The sequence below is a fragment of the Colossoma macropomum genome, unplaced genomic scaffold (assembly GCF_904425465.1).
Source record: "Colossoma macropomum unplaced genomic scaffold, Colossoma_macropomum, whole genome shotgun sequence".
Classification (NCBI taxonomy): Eukaryota; Metazoa; Chordata; class Actinopteri; order Characiformes; family Serrasalmidae; genus Colossoma; species Colossoma macropomum.
The window spans coordinates 5,933,893-5,951,073 of record NW_023494797.1 but is presented as its reverse complement, the minus strand read 5'-3'; the positions used below and the strand labels follow the sequence as shown (position 1 = coordinate 5,951,073).

Here is a 17,181-nt window from a genome sequence, read left to right as displayed (position 1 = left end):
TACTGTCAAAAAATGTCAGGGGCCACTTTTCATTAATTTAATTTCTAGTCAAAACAGCCATTAAGTACAATATTTAGGTGAAAAACAGTAAATTATTAAAAGATATAGAGAAAATAAGCCCCCTAACAACTGTGCAAGCCTTGATAGACCACTAAAACCGCCACCATCAAATAAACAGCACTTAAAGTTTTCATCTTTGAGACAGAGGAGAAAATCAAGCTCCACTGTTGCTTCAGATCTGAAAAAATCCACAGGTGTTTCTGTTCCTCCTTCCACTGTGAGAAAACAACTCAACACTATGAGTCTGAAAGGATGTGTAGCTGTCAAGACTCCATTACTGAGAAAAGGAAATAGACAAAAATAAAAAAATAAAACAAAGAAGCTGATGGTGTTTTTAACACAATGGACTGACCACCCCAGAGTCCAGACCTCAACATTATGAATTATTGAATGCGTTTGGGATCTTGAGAAGCAGAAAATGTAACTAACTTCTAAGACTGAACTTTAGAGGTGTTGAAAAATATCCCTGCAGATTTCTTTTAAAAACTTAAAGGAAGTCTCCTAAAAAGGATGGATGCTGTAAGAAATCAGAGGGTGGACACACTAAACACTGAAACTGAAAGAAAAATGAAAACTGAAAAATGAATAACTTGTACTTAATATAAGTTTTAACCAGAAAGCAAATAAATGAATGGTGCTCTCTGACTTCTGCACAGCACTGTAGTTATAATGTAACTGCATTGTCATCTCATCTAAGTGGAAACTGGACATTTGTATAAACAAAAAGGTATGTGTATAAGTTAACAAGCCTGCGGTATCTTTCACCTCTGCCTCCTCAGCTTTTTTGTTGTAAGCAGGCCTAATGTGAAAACAGTAAAACACATCCAGGGTCTCCCGGCCTGCACACAAACACAGACACACACTGAGTCACTCCATTATGCAGCGACAAAAGACGCCTTTGATGTGGAGAAAAGGGAACGAGGCCAGATCAGAGCGGCTCACTGTGCTGAGGCACCGCGGGAGCCGAGCATTCCAGCCGTGCTGTAAGCGGGAAACCCTCTTCACATGGAGGCTCTGCTCTGTGGGCTCCATGGCTGCGGCCTAGAGGTCTGGGTATGCTTCCCTCACACCAACTTATACTGCAATTTGGTGGTAAACGGGTGAGATACGTCACAAGTTGTGGCCAATCATAAGCAGTGCTTTTGATTCTGCATTACAGGGAGCATCACCTTGGCTGTGAAAGCGACAGTGGCATGAATAATGAATGAATGACAGAGATTTAATGGCTGTGCGCACAGAGCTCAGACAGGCCTCATCAGACTCTCTCTCTTTAGTAGAAGTTGCTGTTGTCACCAACAACAAAAACCCATTTTAACTTTATACTAATTATTTCTAATTTAATATCATAGGAGTCACAAGTGTGGATTCTTAATGTTGAAATGACATCATATTTGTGTTTGTAAGTAGAAGAAGAGATATTTTAGGCTATTATGACTTGAATTTGATGAAACGTTATGAGCCCTTTTCACACTCTGATGCTGTTATGAGGAAATAGCAACAAAGCAGGTAAAAACACATCCAGTTAGCCTGCTAGTCTTTTCCAAACATGGAAATAAGGCACTTCACAAGTTGTTTTAAGGGCCTCTCCTCATATCTCAAGCAGTGATGTAGTCTGATTTATAAAAGAATATACACACACAACACACTCCAAGAAGAATAAGGGATATAGCTAGGCTGTTTCTTCGAAAAATGTATTAAATTGGCAATCCTCTACAAATGTGGCCGCTGTTGCTTGGTGTCCGCACCCACTAAAGATGTTAGAAGACGTGTTTTGAAGGGTTAAACACATATTTAAACCTATTTCATGAGGTTCTGAAAATTCTTTGAAAAGAGTGCTAAGAATGGCCTTCTCAGCTGCCATAGTTGCAACGCTTGCGTAACACAACATACGTTGAACGTAACACTGTTCCCATTTAAATAAACGGTTTGCTATGTTTGTTAAATGCTACCTTGTTGTGGCCTAATATTGGGTTTATTGATAAAAGAGCTTGTATCAGAGAATGTGTAGAGAGCCACTCAATGTCCTCTGGATTTGTTAGATGCTAGAGGGCGCTACTGAGTTAGTCCAAAATTAATGAGCTAATACAGAACATTTAAGCAAAATCATTTTGGAGAATGCTTAAACACTTTTATATAGCAGAATGCATGAATTTCCTGAACACAGAACAGCACAAAACATTTTAACACTTTATAACTGTTATATTTTTGAACGCTTTTAAACAGTTATAGGACTTTATTTGCCTCATGTACATGCATGACGTCAGCGAGTCATTTTAAAATCTTAAATAGACTTCCTATTTAAGCTTTTAAAATTATTAGCTAACGGGCTTATCAACTAACCACTTGGCAGCAGTCAGCATAAACGTGTGTGTGTTTTTTTAATCAAACTCAGATGCTGCCTCTGCTGCTTCCGCTGTCATCCCACAGTTATCATATTATCAGATTTTCTTTTCTGTTGGCTGTTTCTTCCACCTTCACCTCTAGTTCTTTTTTGCTAAAATTTAGACACTTGGTTTGATGTATTTCCTCCATTTTGCTGTCCTCTGAGTGGATTAAATAATGGAAATAACAGTTTATACAAATAAAAAATATATCTCACAGCCTTTAAGGTAAGCTGTAAAACACACCATAAGAAAACAATGAAGATTTTTTAAACAAAATCTTAAGGAACTAATGAGGATTATCTAAAGAGAATACTTGAGAATGGGAAAACGCTTTTACTGACAATTTCCGTTTCCAGAGCCTACAGTCTTAAAAAATATGGTTCTTTAAGGGTCCTTTAGAAAAAAGAAAGTGGTTCCACATAGAACCATGAACACTCAAAGAACACTTTGCACGTTTAAAGCGTTCTTTATATTGTGAAAGAGTTCTTCAGATTGAAGGAGAACATGCTGCTCTATATAGAACCTTTTTGAAAAGTTTTCTATTCAGCACCAAAATTGGTTCTGCCATAGTAAAAAGCTTGACATCGTAACAATAGCAGAACCCTGTTTGGTGCTATATAGAACCATCTGCAGCACATTCTCCATCCATCTGAAGGAATATTTCATAATGCAAAACAACCTTTGATAATAGTGTTCGTGGTTCTACGTGGAACCATTTTCTTTGCTAACCCTTAAAGAAGGAGTGTTCATCGACAAGCTTTTTGAAGCGTGAAAAGTTTTTTTACAAAAATGTCTATTTCTGCCACTTATTTGTCCATGAAGACTCAACAAAATTGTCAGTACAGAACGTAAGTATCTAAATATAGTTTATTACTAATCTAATACTGAAGTCATATTCCAGAGGCGGTCTTTTCACTATAGGCTAAGGTAGGCAGCTGTCTAGGGCCCCCATTAAAGTACAAATGAGATATACTGTTCATGTTGTTAATTAACCTGTTCTGAAACTTATTTATACATTTTAACAATGTTATTTGTGATTGTAGTGATTATTTTCAGTATTTTTTAATGCAGCCTTTGTGCTAAGGGCCTCTGTGCATCAGCCCCACTAACCCCTGGCAGTTACTCCACTCACAATCACAGTAACAACTCTGGACATCTAAGGGTTAAGAGAACTCACGTCCTGCTTTTCCCTCATAGCCAACACTCTTGAGTTGAGAATATGATGACAGCTGTCACTTCTGCCTTTGTCCTTCTCTTGATGGATGATTTATGACATCTTTTCTTCTCCAGCACATCTCTCTCCCCTTCTCTCTCTCTCTCCATGTCATGTCTGCTAGATTTAGAAAAAGGACTGCATGGTGACCTTCTCTCGCAGGCGTCTTCAGACCTGAGATGCTGCACAGCTAAGCACTTTCTGACGCTTCATTCAGCTCATGAAGGTATTGCTAATGAGTCCTTGAGTTGAAACATGTACATTAAAACATGTAGAGATTCACAGTGGTGCAGTTTTCCAGGTCTGGACTTTGATACCCCATGTGACTATGACCAGAGTAGACACAACATCAGTAAAATGTGTCTCTGCATCCAGCTGTGAGGGAATATCTGGATGCTGAACAGCCCAGTGGCCGTGAACTCAAGCACTTGTGTTTTGAGGAGTGCTTACGAAAGACAAAGACCATCGTTCATTTAATTAAATTTCCAGTCAAAACAGCCATTAACCTCTTAAAATCACAGGCTTATTACATACTAAGGCATATTATTCAGTAACTACAGGGACTTCAATGCAAAGTGACTGAGCTATTCTTAGGCTCTTAGGCTTTAGTGTGTCCACCCTTATTACAACTTTATTACACCCTATACAGTATGTCCACCTGTTATTACACCTTCTGTTCTTTTCAGGAGACTCGCTTTCTGTTTTCCAAAGAAATCTGCAAGGATTTTTTTTCCATTCCTCCAAAGTTCAGTCTTAGAAGTTGTATTTTCTGGTTCTCAAGATGCAAGTAATATGTAACAGATTCAGTTGAGGTCTGGACTCTGGGGTGGTCAGTTCATTGTTCTGAGGACACCAGCTGCTTCTTTGTTTGATTTGCAAATGTTCCTCTTTTTTTGTCTATTTTCTTTTCTCAGTAACAGTTTCTTGTTAGCTGTACATCCTTTCAGACCCATAGTGTTGTGTCATCTTCTTACAGTGAAAGGATGGACAGAAACACCTGAGGGTTTTTTCAGATCTGAAGCAAGAGTGGAGCTTAATTTTGGCCTGTATCTCAAAGATTAAAGTACTGTTTATATGCTGGTGACAGTTTTGGTGGTCTAACAGGCCTTGCATGATTGCCTGGAGTCATATTTTCTAAACTTCAGCTTTGGAAAATTCAGTTTTTTTCACTTATTGAAGTTCTCCTTCCTTACGCAAGTGGATTATAATCTTATAACCTCAGAAATGTCTCCTGAAAAATACATAGCATGTACTTAATGGCTATTTTGACAAAAAGTTAAAAAAGAGTGGTCTCTGAATGTTGAACAGCACTATAATGAAACAAAAACTTTTAAAAAGACATTTTGCACTTATAAACGCCACAACATTCAGTTTTTTTGTATTGTTCTTTTAAGAACAGAAGAACAGAAGATGCCTGAAAAGGCTTTTCAGTAGAGAATCTGAAGTGACCGTGTCATTTAGCTCATACCTTGGCTTAATCTGTGCCTGGATAACTATCCCCTCGTCCCATAACGGCTTCTCCCAGTGCTCGGTAAAACGCTCACTGCGCTTTGATCTCTCTCTCCTCTGGCTCTGTTTGGCCCCAGTGGCTTCTTCAGGGGGTTTGTGTGTGGAAGACAGCCAGCGCATAGGTCTGTGTGTGTGTTTTTGAGAGTAAGAGAGAGAGTGTGAGTCACCCAGTGGGCTCCTGTGTATGTGTTCGTTTGTGAGCCCCCTGAGCGCATGGCCCTGGCTGCCCTTGCATGTGTATGAAGCACTGGAAGGGCTGTGTGTGTGTGTATGTGTCTGTACATCGTGTTTGTGTGTGTATGCGAGTCCCCATCTGTGGGCCTCTGCTCCCCACTGCCCAGCCCGGAGGAGCACATGATGGGGCTGCTATACATGCACTCTCACATCCTCTGATAAGGAGGGGTGGGGTGAAGGGGGGGGGGGTGTGCTTTCTCTTTCAAGGTCAAGCCAAACAGGGCCTCTCATGAAACTACCTGTGCACTCCTTGTTGTGCTCAGATGGTAAAGACTCCCCATGCTGAGCTAATGATGATGATACTGCAGTTCATAGCATCACACATGAAGTTAAAAAACGGACTAATGCATGTTCTAGCAGGAGCTGAGAGAGTGATGGTGTGGTGCGGTGGCAGATTCACTCACTCAGAGTGTGGTTACACCTGAAGTGAGCACTAAGCACAACTGCACTACAGAATATGTCCAGCTATTAACAGAAAGATATGAAATGAAACTTTAATTATGGAATTTGGATATATGGAGGCTGGAGTGTTTACAGACAGAACCCACAAAATTTGTCAAAGATGCAAACAAGGACATTTGGAGTGGTTCAATGTAGAGAAACTTACCAGCTCTGATTTCTTTACAGGGGTCGTGATGCAAATATAACTATTTCATCTACTATCCAAAATGACCAGTGAACCTACACGTCTTCTGAGTTTTCATATGAAATGTTGATGATAGTGAAGTAGTGGTAAAACCTCTAAAACCTCTCTCATATGGATGTATTTTAAAATATGCTTTTTGACCAAAACCTGATAACAAAACTGCTGTAAAACAATGTCTCAGGCATCAGGCATCACATTTATGAGCATTTTTTGTAAAAGCTGGGGTAGTTTTTAAAAGGCATTACATGCTTCAGACGTCTGGTTCCTATCACCACCACTGTGAACAATTCTGACTGTGCGGGTTTCTCTAGAAGTTTCTCTAGTTTCTCAGAGAATTATTGCATTTCACACTTACACATTCTGAATAACTTTACATTTGAACTATTTAACTATATAGGAAAACTATATAGGAATTCCACTTTAAAGGGACTTAATGTGAATCCAGAATGACTGAAAAAATCAACATTTTGATGTTGTGCGAACATTTGGTTGGTCCTCATTAGGACACTTTTTCTCTCTTCCTTTTTCTTTTCCTCTCGTTTGACATAAAATACATAACTGTGGAAACTAAACTCTTAACCTCTGAAAAGATTTTCAGAGGTTAAGCCTAGAGCTGGGTAGGTGTAGCACAGCAGCTTTAAGCTCCAGTCAATAGAAAGGCCCCACAATGACAGGAATACCAACTCCTGTGTGTATGTGTGTGTATATGTGTGTGAATGTGCGAGAGAGAGACAGAGAGAAAGAGGGAGAGATAGATAGAGATAGAGGGGACTGCCAGTGTTTCAGGCGACTCCAGCGGACACCTAAAGCGGGACTTACCGGTGTGTGTGAGTGAAAGGCAGGGAGAGAGGGGAGTGAACGTGTGTGTGTGTATGTGTGGAGCAGCTAACACACTAACACACATTGAACGCTGGCGCACAACATGGCGATGGTTCGCCGGGAGACTGGCCGGCTCTCTCCAGACTAGCGCCGCCGCGCTGAGCTGCTCGGCTTTGGGAGAAGCTGCGAGCAGAAGGGCGCTTTCCTCTGGGCTCCACAGCGAGAGAAAAAAAAAGAAAAAAGAGCTCCACATGGCGCTGAATAGCTGCTGGCTCTTCTGTCTCCTCTCGCTGGGCTGCTGTGGACTATCCTCGCAAGGTACAGAGCAACACCATCCCTTAATCTCCCTAATCCCGAAAAAAGAGAGAGTTTTGGTGCTGTGTTTGTTTTTACAGTCTTGGCAGGACGTGTGTGAGAGTGTGGTGCGCATAATATAGACCTAGAATCATTTTTCATCATTTTGCACCTTGCTTGGTCCAAAGCGGTGGTATTTTTTTTTAAATACTGGTCACAAAAAACGTGGTCACGGGACCGTGTTCGGACATTTGGACCATTCGTGAGAGGATGTATGAGGTAAAACTTTCGTTCTGGGCTATTTTTCTCAGGCTCGTGTGGACTTTAAAGTTGCAGCGAGCATGTTTTGAGAGGAACCTTTATTATTAGCTGGTTGTAGTGTGTGTGGTGCGAGGGGGGAGGCTGGAGACCAGACACGCTTGGTTTCGACTAAATAGGACATGCAGGCTCCATAGCTAGTGCACATGTGTCCTTTTCTCTGAAAAAATAGCCTTAATCGTTCCCTCAGTGCGTCCTCGCTTGGATAAAGTCTGTTGCTCGTCTCTCACGTACTTTTCCCCTGGAGTACTTTTTTCTTGTTTGTTTTAAAAGTTTGAAGGTGGAGTGGCAAAAGGGCAAAGAAAATGTAAGTCATGTTGCAATCACTTCTGTGGCAGACTCAAAGTTACACAGTGGAAACCCCAAAATCCTTTGGCTTGGTGGTGTTTCCCTCATAAAGAAGATTAAAAAGGCTGACTGACGGTTCATGCTATTGCAGTAGCTTCGGAATCAGAGAAGGGCTCGATTTTTCCACATCAGGAGCGTTATTTTCTTCCACACCTGTTTTCTGACAAACCCCGCCCCCTTGTGCTGGGCTCGGCTGGGAGCGCCCCGCCTCCTGTCGGCAGACTCCTTATGAGGATGAACTCATAGCCAATCCTAACGCGGAGGGGCGTGGCTTGTATGGAATACGGGTGGGAAACAAACAATAACGCATATTAGGCACCGCAGTAGATGCTATAAAGACTTTTAACATCTCACCTTTTGGCTGTCGACCAGAAAGCGCTGCTGCCAGCACTGTTTACACATGGCTTTATCAGTCTTATTTTTATGAATATGATTAAGCACGTGACTGACAATTGCTTTTGATCTCTGCTTATTAGGATTTGATCAATGTAGATTATACAAAGTATCAGTAGCAAGGAATTAATTTAAAGTCAGTAGTTTTAATTGAAAGTAAGTATTTATTTTATTCACCAGTCATTGTAAACATATTAAGCTGCTGGTGCTCAGCTGGTATTTTTATTTAGGAATCCAAATCGAAACCCAGTTTGAAGCGCCATAGCCCTCTCTATCTGTCTCGTTGTGAACGTCTGTATTTGAAGATTTTCTTGTTGGTTACGAGTTAAAATCTAATGGTGTTGTATGTAAGTATGCAGTGAAAATAACAACAGTGCTAGAGATGGACCGATCAGTTTTTAGGGTCGATACCAATCAGTGATTGCCTTTCAGAAAGATAAGCCGATAGCCGATACCGATCAAGGGCGGGGCTAGGCTGTTAAGGCCTGCTCACACCATGCACTGTTTTTTTCAATTTTAACATAGTGGGACCTTCACACCAAGTCTGAAGCGTTTTTCTGTCTGAACACTCTGAAAACTTTTTTCTTTTAAGCGCTGCAACTAAACGGTGCATATGCTGGGCACAGACCATTCTACAAAAAACACAACACGAGGAGTCCCACCGCCTCTTATAAGAGTAACCTGAAGCTGCAGACCGAGCAATTCTGCAGGTATTTCCTCGGAATCTGAGGCTCTGCTTCTAATTGTTGCTCCTCTCATTAAAAAGGAGCACATGACCTATGCTTATGTACAGTCACTGTAACATACTCAGCATCCTTCATAGCCGTTCAACTCTGTCCGCCAAATATTGTCTTTAACCTCTGCATTTTTTAAGTCAGCGTTTGCTTGTTGTATGTGCTTTTGTGTGGCATATTTGTTTCGGCTGCAACCATGACAGTGGAGGTTAATTCATATCCGTACAGCACAGGAAATAGAGCAGACTCCGATCAATAATGTATGCAGCGTCAGTTTTGGAGTTGGTGTGAGTCCGATTCTGATACATAACCGATTGATCTTTTCGACTCTAAACAGTAAGATCTTCAAAACAGCCAAAAAGGAGAGAGAGAAACCCACTTCTTATGTCACTGGACCGTGTTGCTTTGTGTTTCCCAGATGAACGATTATGGCACCTTTGTTTCAGGCACTTACCTGCAAAGTGTGTTTTCCAGACCTGTCCAAATCACAGCAGACAGTAATGTCACCATAATGGCATCTTGGTGAAGCCCCCTTGGGTACACTACACAAGAGAATCTGGGAAAAAGTAGAAAGAAATTGATAGCTCGTCATTTAATGAAGTTCAATTATGATGGTTATTGAAACTATTTGCTTTAAGTGGTGTCATCAAGACAGTGAGATCCTTCTTGATTTTTTTCTTTAATCTTTTCAAGAACTCTTGAAGTGCTGTCTGTCAGCTGACAGTAGTTACAGCGTTCTGTTTAAACCCTGCGTCTCTTTTGACACTAAGCAACTAAACATGCTCAGTATTATCTGACCATATGTGGCTTCCAGTTAAAGTTAAAGCTGCACTGATGTTTAAAAACATGCTAGATGGTTTTCTTGTTTATTGCGTCTGGCAAGAACTTTCTTTGTGCAGCTCTTCCAAACAGCCTGTCAGTGGAGGTAGCGTGTGTCAGTGTGGAGGTGGCGTTGTTTTTGAGACTTTATGAGCCCAAGATGCAGTCAAGGTCTGAATCTGAAACATGATCTCTTTGCATCCTTTGTTGTCTCCTGCATTATCTTCCTCATGCTGTGCAGACGACATGACGTTGTGTTATTGGTTAGAGTTTCAAATATTGTAGCCTTTTTGTTGCAGTAAGTTCACTGTTTTGTGTCTAGTTGGTTGCTGCTATATGGAGGTAAGCAATCAGCTTTTTGGTTACTCTGATATCTTTTTTCTTATTACAGGATTTTCTACATATAATTAAGCAAATGGTGGTAAGTAGGAAGGGCTAGACTACCAAATAATGCATGCTGATGGCTCTAACAGTGATGGTTTCAAAAAAGTTCAGAATGTCTGGCACACTTTTATAAATAAAGGTTCCTATATGATTCTTGGCTTAGACATATGGTTCTAGGAGAGCCCTTTAATTGGTATAGAACCTTTTAAAAAGTTCTTTAACCGTTAAAACTGTTCTTCATGCTCATTTACAAACATGATTCTGTGAAGAACTATTCACTGAATGTGCTTTAGGGAATCAAACGTGGTTCTTGTATGGCATCACTCCAAAGAACGCTTTTTGGCACATTTATTTTTGGAAGCTAACATGAATCAGAAATAATAATGCATTTTTTTTCTTCTGTTCCATGATGTGTTTCTAAGTGAAAAATGGTCTCTGAGTTAGCTTAGTGTTTCGCTCAGTGAAAGGTGGGAGGATGTGAAACATGGTATTATTGGTTAATGTTATTTTTCGCTGCCTGCTGGTGCACAATGACATAATTAAACATCAGAATATGTTTTATTGGCATTTACGTTTTGCTGAAAGGTTATTGGAGAACAAGAGTTTTGTCTTTTAAATATGATGAATCATGTTTACTATGACTAGGAGCAGGAACTAAATTTGATTTCAGTGAGATTTTAACAGTGCAGTCTTGCAAAATCTGTGCAACTTCCTTGTGATTCTAGAAGAAAACCTTTTCTACCTCTGGCTATAAACATATTCCTAAGTACTTTCTTGGATATTTTTTAACTAGAATGGATGACACGTCATTAATGCACAGTTCACTTTCCAACTTAATTTTATCACTTGTTTTTGCAGCGACACTTTGATTTCATAGACCCTTCACTTACATGACAGTAAGCACCAAAACAGATTGCTTTGAATGTTAAATGTAAGTAAAATAAATGGCCTTACGGAACCTTGACAGAGCAAAGAAACTTAGAGGATTTTCTGTATTAATGGCATTGGCATTGATTTATGATATTCATAGTATGACATATAATATTGCCATATTCTTTCACTTTATCATACATGGCGAGAGCTGCAGAAGTAATGGAGGTTCTCTGTGACCTTCTTCTCTGCCTGTCTTGGTTTTAAGTTCCCTGTATTCAAGATTAGCAGAATAGGTCAGCTAAGTTCATTCTCAGTCTGTCACTGAGGTGTTGAAACTAGAGGTGTAATTCTATGACCTCACCACAATTTGATTTGATACCTTTTATCATAATTTCAGCATAATTTACGTTGATTAATTTGTATGATTCTGAATTACTTCGGGCTGAAAACATGAATGTGGCATTCATATTCAAGTAGAATATGGACAGTATATACAGTACACCAAGGTTTTATCATTTAAGGTTTATCATTGAATGATACCATGATGGATTTCAACGTTTAAAAACCTTAAAAATCTTTCAAAAAAATCAGATACATTTTCTGGTGTCACTCTTATGTACTGTGTGAGCGTGTTTGGGTGCGAGGTAGGGGCAGCGAGAGGGATGGTACTGACAGTGTTTTTCCCCCTGGAGAGTAAAAGTAAAGGGAGGGAGGGAGGAGTGCCCTGTGTTGTTTGTGCTGGTTCATCCAGTGGCTCACTTTTATTTCAAGGGACAGTTATTACAGCGCCCCCCCCACCCCACCATTCAGGCTCCGCTTGTAACTCTGGCCGCATGAGGTTTGCTCCCACAGAAGCGGAGTTTATAAACTGGGAGCCCCTCGCTGGGGTGCGGTGGGCATTCCTGAGGCCATGTGCCAGTGTTTCAGAGAGAAAGAGGAATGCTGTGTGTGTGTGTGTGTGTGTTTGGCTGCGGTTGTATAGTGGGAATTGGGGCTGGTAAACGGTGATGGTGGGGATTCGGGGGGTTGGTGTGTGTGTGGGGGGGGCGGTGTGTGTGTGTGTGTGTGTGTGTGTATGTGTGTGTGGGTGGGGGGGTTGTTCCGGGTTATTGGAATGTGTGGAGGGACGACCGAGGGGTTCTACTGCCAAGGGTTTTCTCTCTGTCGCTCTCACTTCAGTTCTATAAACAAAAGGCTTGTTTTTTCCGTATGAAAGATCAAATGGAAATGTATGTGAACCCTGTTGATCTGGTACCGGACAGCAGACAGTTGAGCGCTTGAACAAGATGTAGTAGGGCAGTCAGTCAACAAACTGAATTTATTTCTCAACTTATGTATTTACTTTGTTTATTTTTGCAGTTGAATCCTAGTTAAAACTGGGGGTGGATGACGTGATTATCATTATCATAATAAATTAGGACGCATCACAAAACATGGATATCGTCAATACTTGAACAACACTGACCAACAGTATGTTTCATTACAAAGTGAGCATAATTAGTCCTGTTTAATTGGATTCAGTGCAGGGCGGTATGTAAAACACTGAATTAAAAACATTGGACTCATAGTGTTAGTAGTTTTAGGGATGTAAAATGATTAAAGCAATTAATCGCATTCTTTTATGCAGCTATTCACAATTAATCACACTTGTCTTATCTGCTCAAGTCAACATACAGCATGCGAGCTGCTGGGCCTCAGCATGGAACTGTGGATGGTTTGAAGGGTCAAACTAGGGAAATGTGGTAACGGGTTAAAAAAATGTTGCGTTAATCATTTAATGCTGCTAATATTTTTAAATTTTGTAATTGAAAGAATTCAGTTACTGTTTCTAGAACTAAATACAATGATGCGTAATGTGTATCATGGTATATTTTTACCATATCGGCCACCACTAATAAGAACTATAGATAAGGGTGTTGGGTTATTGATTTTTAGGCCTTGGTCAACTAAGAAAAGACAGCCTAATGCTGTATGCTCTATAAGCTGTTTCTCTGGAGCTCATGCTGTTGAGGCAGCTTGTCTGGTGGAAAACCTCCAGACTCATGTTTTCTCTCTCATGCAACACTTCCTACTGTGTTGTCCAACATTCCACTGTTTTCCTCCAAGTCTGTCACATAGCCCCGTGTTCTTTAACCCCTTGAACCCTAGATTTTCTATTGTTCAGCTGTTAGTCTTCATACAGTAACTGCTTTAAATGATTGAGACCACTATGAAACTAAAAAGACGTGTGGGCCCACATATGGACCCACATATGGACCCTTAGAGTTTAAGGGGTTAAAGGTTTGTATAAGTAAAGATAGATGGAGGGGAGGGGAGGCCAGAGGCTATATTGCTTGGGGGGTCACATGGCCTCATGGTCTTGCCCATTTGAACCCGTGGTTTCTGGCAGCTGTATCACATGTCTTGGGCTTGGACTTCTGTTTTGATTTGGACATTTGAAATCAAAGCCCATCAAAGTCCATTCATCGACTCTTCATTTATATGCAGACTATCTGAAAGAGAGACAGAAGAAGCCAGTGGTTGAAAAACTCTCTACTGTGCCTATTAGATATGTTCATTGCCCCAGTGCCATATGTGAACTCTAGTGTAAGAACCAGTTCTACAACATCCAACCCTGACATTTAGCTTCACCTCCAACATGTATCCGCTGACCCAGTTTTCTCACCTGATCAAGTCTTTTAATGGTTCATGACCTCCATATCAGCAAGCTCTTTGGAAGAGTTGCAGGAAGAAAGTCCTCACTGATTAAAAACTAAGACCAACAAAACCAATAGAATCAAGGGTGTGGAGCAAGACATCAGTGGATCCATGTCTGAAACTGGGCACTGGTTATATGTCTTATATTTATGCATATATTAATACATATATGAGTCTGAGGCGGAGGGGATGATGGATACTCATGGTACAAAGTAAAATATTGGAGTTTGTTAGGGATCATATGCATGATAGTTATATATATAGATATATAGATAGAATACTGTGCCAAAATCTTAGGCAGTCATGAATTGTTTTTAAACTATTTCTCTTGGAAGTGTGTTTTTGCCAGTAAAATCAGAATATAACAAGAAAAAATACAAACAAACATGGATACAGTTAAGAGTAACAAGATTTTTTCAAAATGATATTGATATTTGGTATGAAGTCACTCCAGCCACTTTTGGTATTTTATTAAATTCCATCAGCAGCAGGCATCATTTAATTTAATGAAGGATTGATTAGCCAAACTAGGTACTGAATGCTATCCGTAAATCCTGAGTTTTCTTGTGAGAGATTTAGAGATGATTAGGCTCATACAGTGACAGACATAAAATCGCAATGTATTGTTCGTTTCTTCTATTTATTCTAATTATATTTTGCTTACTCTTCAAATGTCATATCATGTTCTCAGACGGCCTAAGACTTTTGCACAGTACTGTGTGTGTATATGTATAAATATACATGTATAGGGAGATATTATACTCATCCCTTTGTCTCTTGTTCTTTCTCTCCCTCCTCAGAAGTATTTTTGGCTCTGTGCTTGAGGAGCTTGTTTCTTGCAGTGGAGGACCCAGCTTTATGGATTATTCATAAACTTAATTGCATCTTTAATGATCAATGAGCTGCTCTGTAAATGTTGTAATTTTGCTAATTCAATTACGTCTGGCTATGCTTTGGGGAAAATTTCCTTTGTCTGCATTATTTAAATTTTCAGCATCCAGCGTATAGTCTGTATCTACAGAAAGCCGACTGCATCTAAATTTCACACATTTCCCTTTTATTTTTTTTTTTAAGAGGCTGTTCGGGTTGTAGATTTGAGTTGCATAGTAGTAACAGCACGGAATCAGTTGTGGCCAGTAATGCCAAAATAATGACACTGTAATTGGTACATGTTCCAGATCAGCACACATGATTGTAGCTGTGAACAGAGCACCACTATTTAAATGTAACTGGGTTAGTAGAGGGAACATAATGTTTCTTTTCATAATGAAGTTGCAGTGCTTGTTTAGTTTGATATGTCGTCATTCAGTTTGACCCGCATACAGGATAAACTTAAAATACTATTGATTTGAAAGATACTGCACATTGGAATCAAATTGCAAAAGTTAAGTTTTAGTCTAAATTAGAGATTTACATTTAAAACTGAGGTGCATTTGTTTGAGAACTTTACAGTCGCTGTTTTGGCTTGTACAGTGTCTCTGTATAATGTGGTAATTGAAAGTTAAATTTATTGTTTATTATTTGATGGCCTGTCCTTGATCACTGTTAAAGTCCAGCAAGAGGGAGATTTGGATCAAGTACTAAAGGATGTTATTTGTTTTGCCACTTCCTTTCCACCTTTGACGTGGGCAGTTGTGTACAGTAAACCCCAATACATTTGGGATTGACAGTTGGTTGGCAGCTGAAGCCGGAATGGATTTCAGTGGATGTAAAACTAAAAAACGATTGTTCATTTGAAACTTTAATACTGAAAATGTTAAAACATTGATGCTGTCTTATTTGTGTAAACAGATGGTTTGTTTTGGCACATAGCCTATTTCAGGCTTAGATTGCCCGATGGAAACCCACTGAAATCACAAAGTTTACTCCTGTTAATGGTTATTCTGCTTCCCTGCTGGACAAAAACTGGTCAGATTGTGTAGACTGATCCTGTGTTGCCATGCAGAAAAACAACATGACCTTTAATATTAAAATGAAGTTTGGTTTTAAAGGAGGAAAATGTACTTAATTTTCAAGGTGTCAAGCATGACACATTTTGTTGATGGTTGATTTTCTGTTAGTGTGGCCATTAAGCTAATGTGAATGTTGCATATGTCTTGTCTGGTCTAAGCCTATGCAGTCTGACATGTTAAGCTTAAAGATAAAAGGTAAAAAAATAAAAGTAACAAACTAAGGCAGTTATGCTGTAGGATTATTAGATATGATTGCACTACTAGACTGATGTTCACACAAGAAAATGTAGGTCTTCTCATCTGTAGTAATAAGCAGGGATGCATTGATAATGTTTGAGTTGAGGGCCGATTCAGACGTCCAGTATTTTCAATGTACATACCTGCTAACGATGATACAGATGCAGATTCATAAACATGTATAAAATGTAGACATTGAGACTAGACCCACCTATAGTAACATTATGGAAATGTAACACTTGTTTCTGTAAGGTGAAAAATGCAATAAAATAAAATGCAAAGATTTTAGCCTCATAGCTCAGCATCATCTAAATATTGTACCAGTTTGAAATATCAGTCTAAACATCAGTCTTATACCAATATTTTTGCAAATATCTGCAGATTCAGTATGTTCCAGTATTATTGTGTATGCCTAATAAATAGTGATACCAAAATGAAAATTCTTTTCTGAAACTGAAATTCAGGACACACTTGGCCAAATACAAAAAGCAGTTATTGTGTTTAGTTTTTTTGCCTTCTTATTTATGCCTATGAATTGACATAATAAACATGGAGAAACATTTTTATTAAGGAGAAAATCAGTGTTTTCAGTAGGGCAAAGACATAATATGGTATACCACGACAAGCGTGCAAGGTAATGTTAGTAGACATGCAGAATAGCTCTGCTTTCCCACTGCACTCTCATGCTCTGATCACACGATACAGTTCCTCCTCTGAGCAGAGATTGTAAACAGTCACAATTAAGGCAGAGCCGCAGCGCGGCAGAAGGAGGAGCAGACAGAGAACTTTTTATCACTTAAAAATGTGAAAACTCACCCTGACATGGAGAAGGGAAACACAAACACAGCAGTTACATTCTGGTGCCAACAAAGTTTTCATTCCACCTTAAATGGTGCAGCACCACTTAAGGTGGAACAGAAAATTTGAAAAAGAAGCTAACTTTAGTCTCGTCAGAAAGTGTTCATGTGAATCACTGTTAACAAACTACTACAATAGGGACTCTAGCAGAAGTTGGCATTATTGTTGTGGTTTGTTTTTTTTTTCCTTCATGTTTCGACTGAGTTTTCAAATTTATTGCCCAAAATTGAAGGCCTAGCCTTAACACCTTGTATACACTTCCAGCCCAAAACTGATTTTTGGCATATCCAGATTATATCCAGATTGAATTTTGATAGCTTGGACAGCAAAAAAACACATCCATATATTTTGTGAATCGAATCCAATCCACATTTGAAGATGGTTTTTAAAATTTGATTCCAAACAGATT

General features: G+C 39.5%; 1 protein-coding gene across 2 annotated transcripts in view; it reads left to right on the top strand.

Moving 5' to 3' along the window:
- The first annotated feature begins 6,780 nt into the window (after window positions 1–6,780).
- The window catches only part of igdcc4 (immunoglobulin superfamily, DCC subclass, member 4), a 102,682-nt gene continuing 92,281 nt past the window's right edge, over window positions 6,781–17,181 (top strand). For both annotated transcript variants that reach the window (XM_036584122.1, XM_036584121.1), the window contains exon 1: window positions 6,781–7,183. In XM_036584122.1, the coding sequence (XP_036440015.1) occupies window positions 6,919–7,183 (265 nt within the window). In that variant the 5' untranslated portion in view covers window positions 6,781–6,918. The remainder of the gene's footprint in view (window positions 7,184–17,181) is intronic.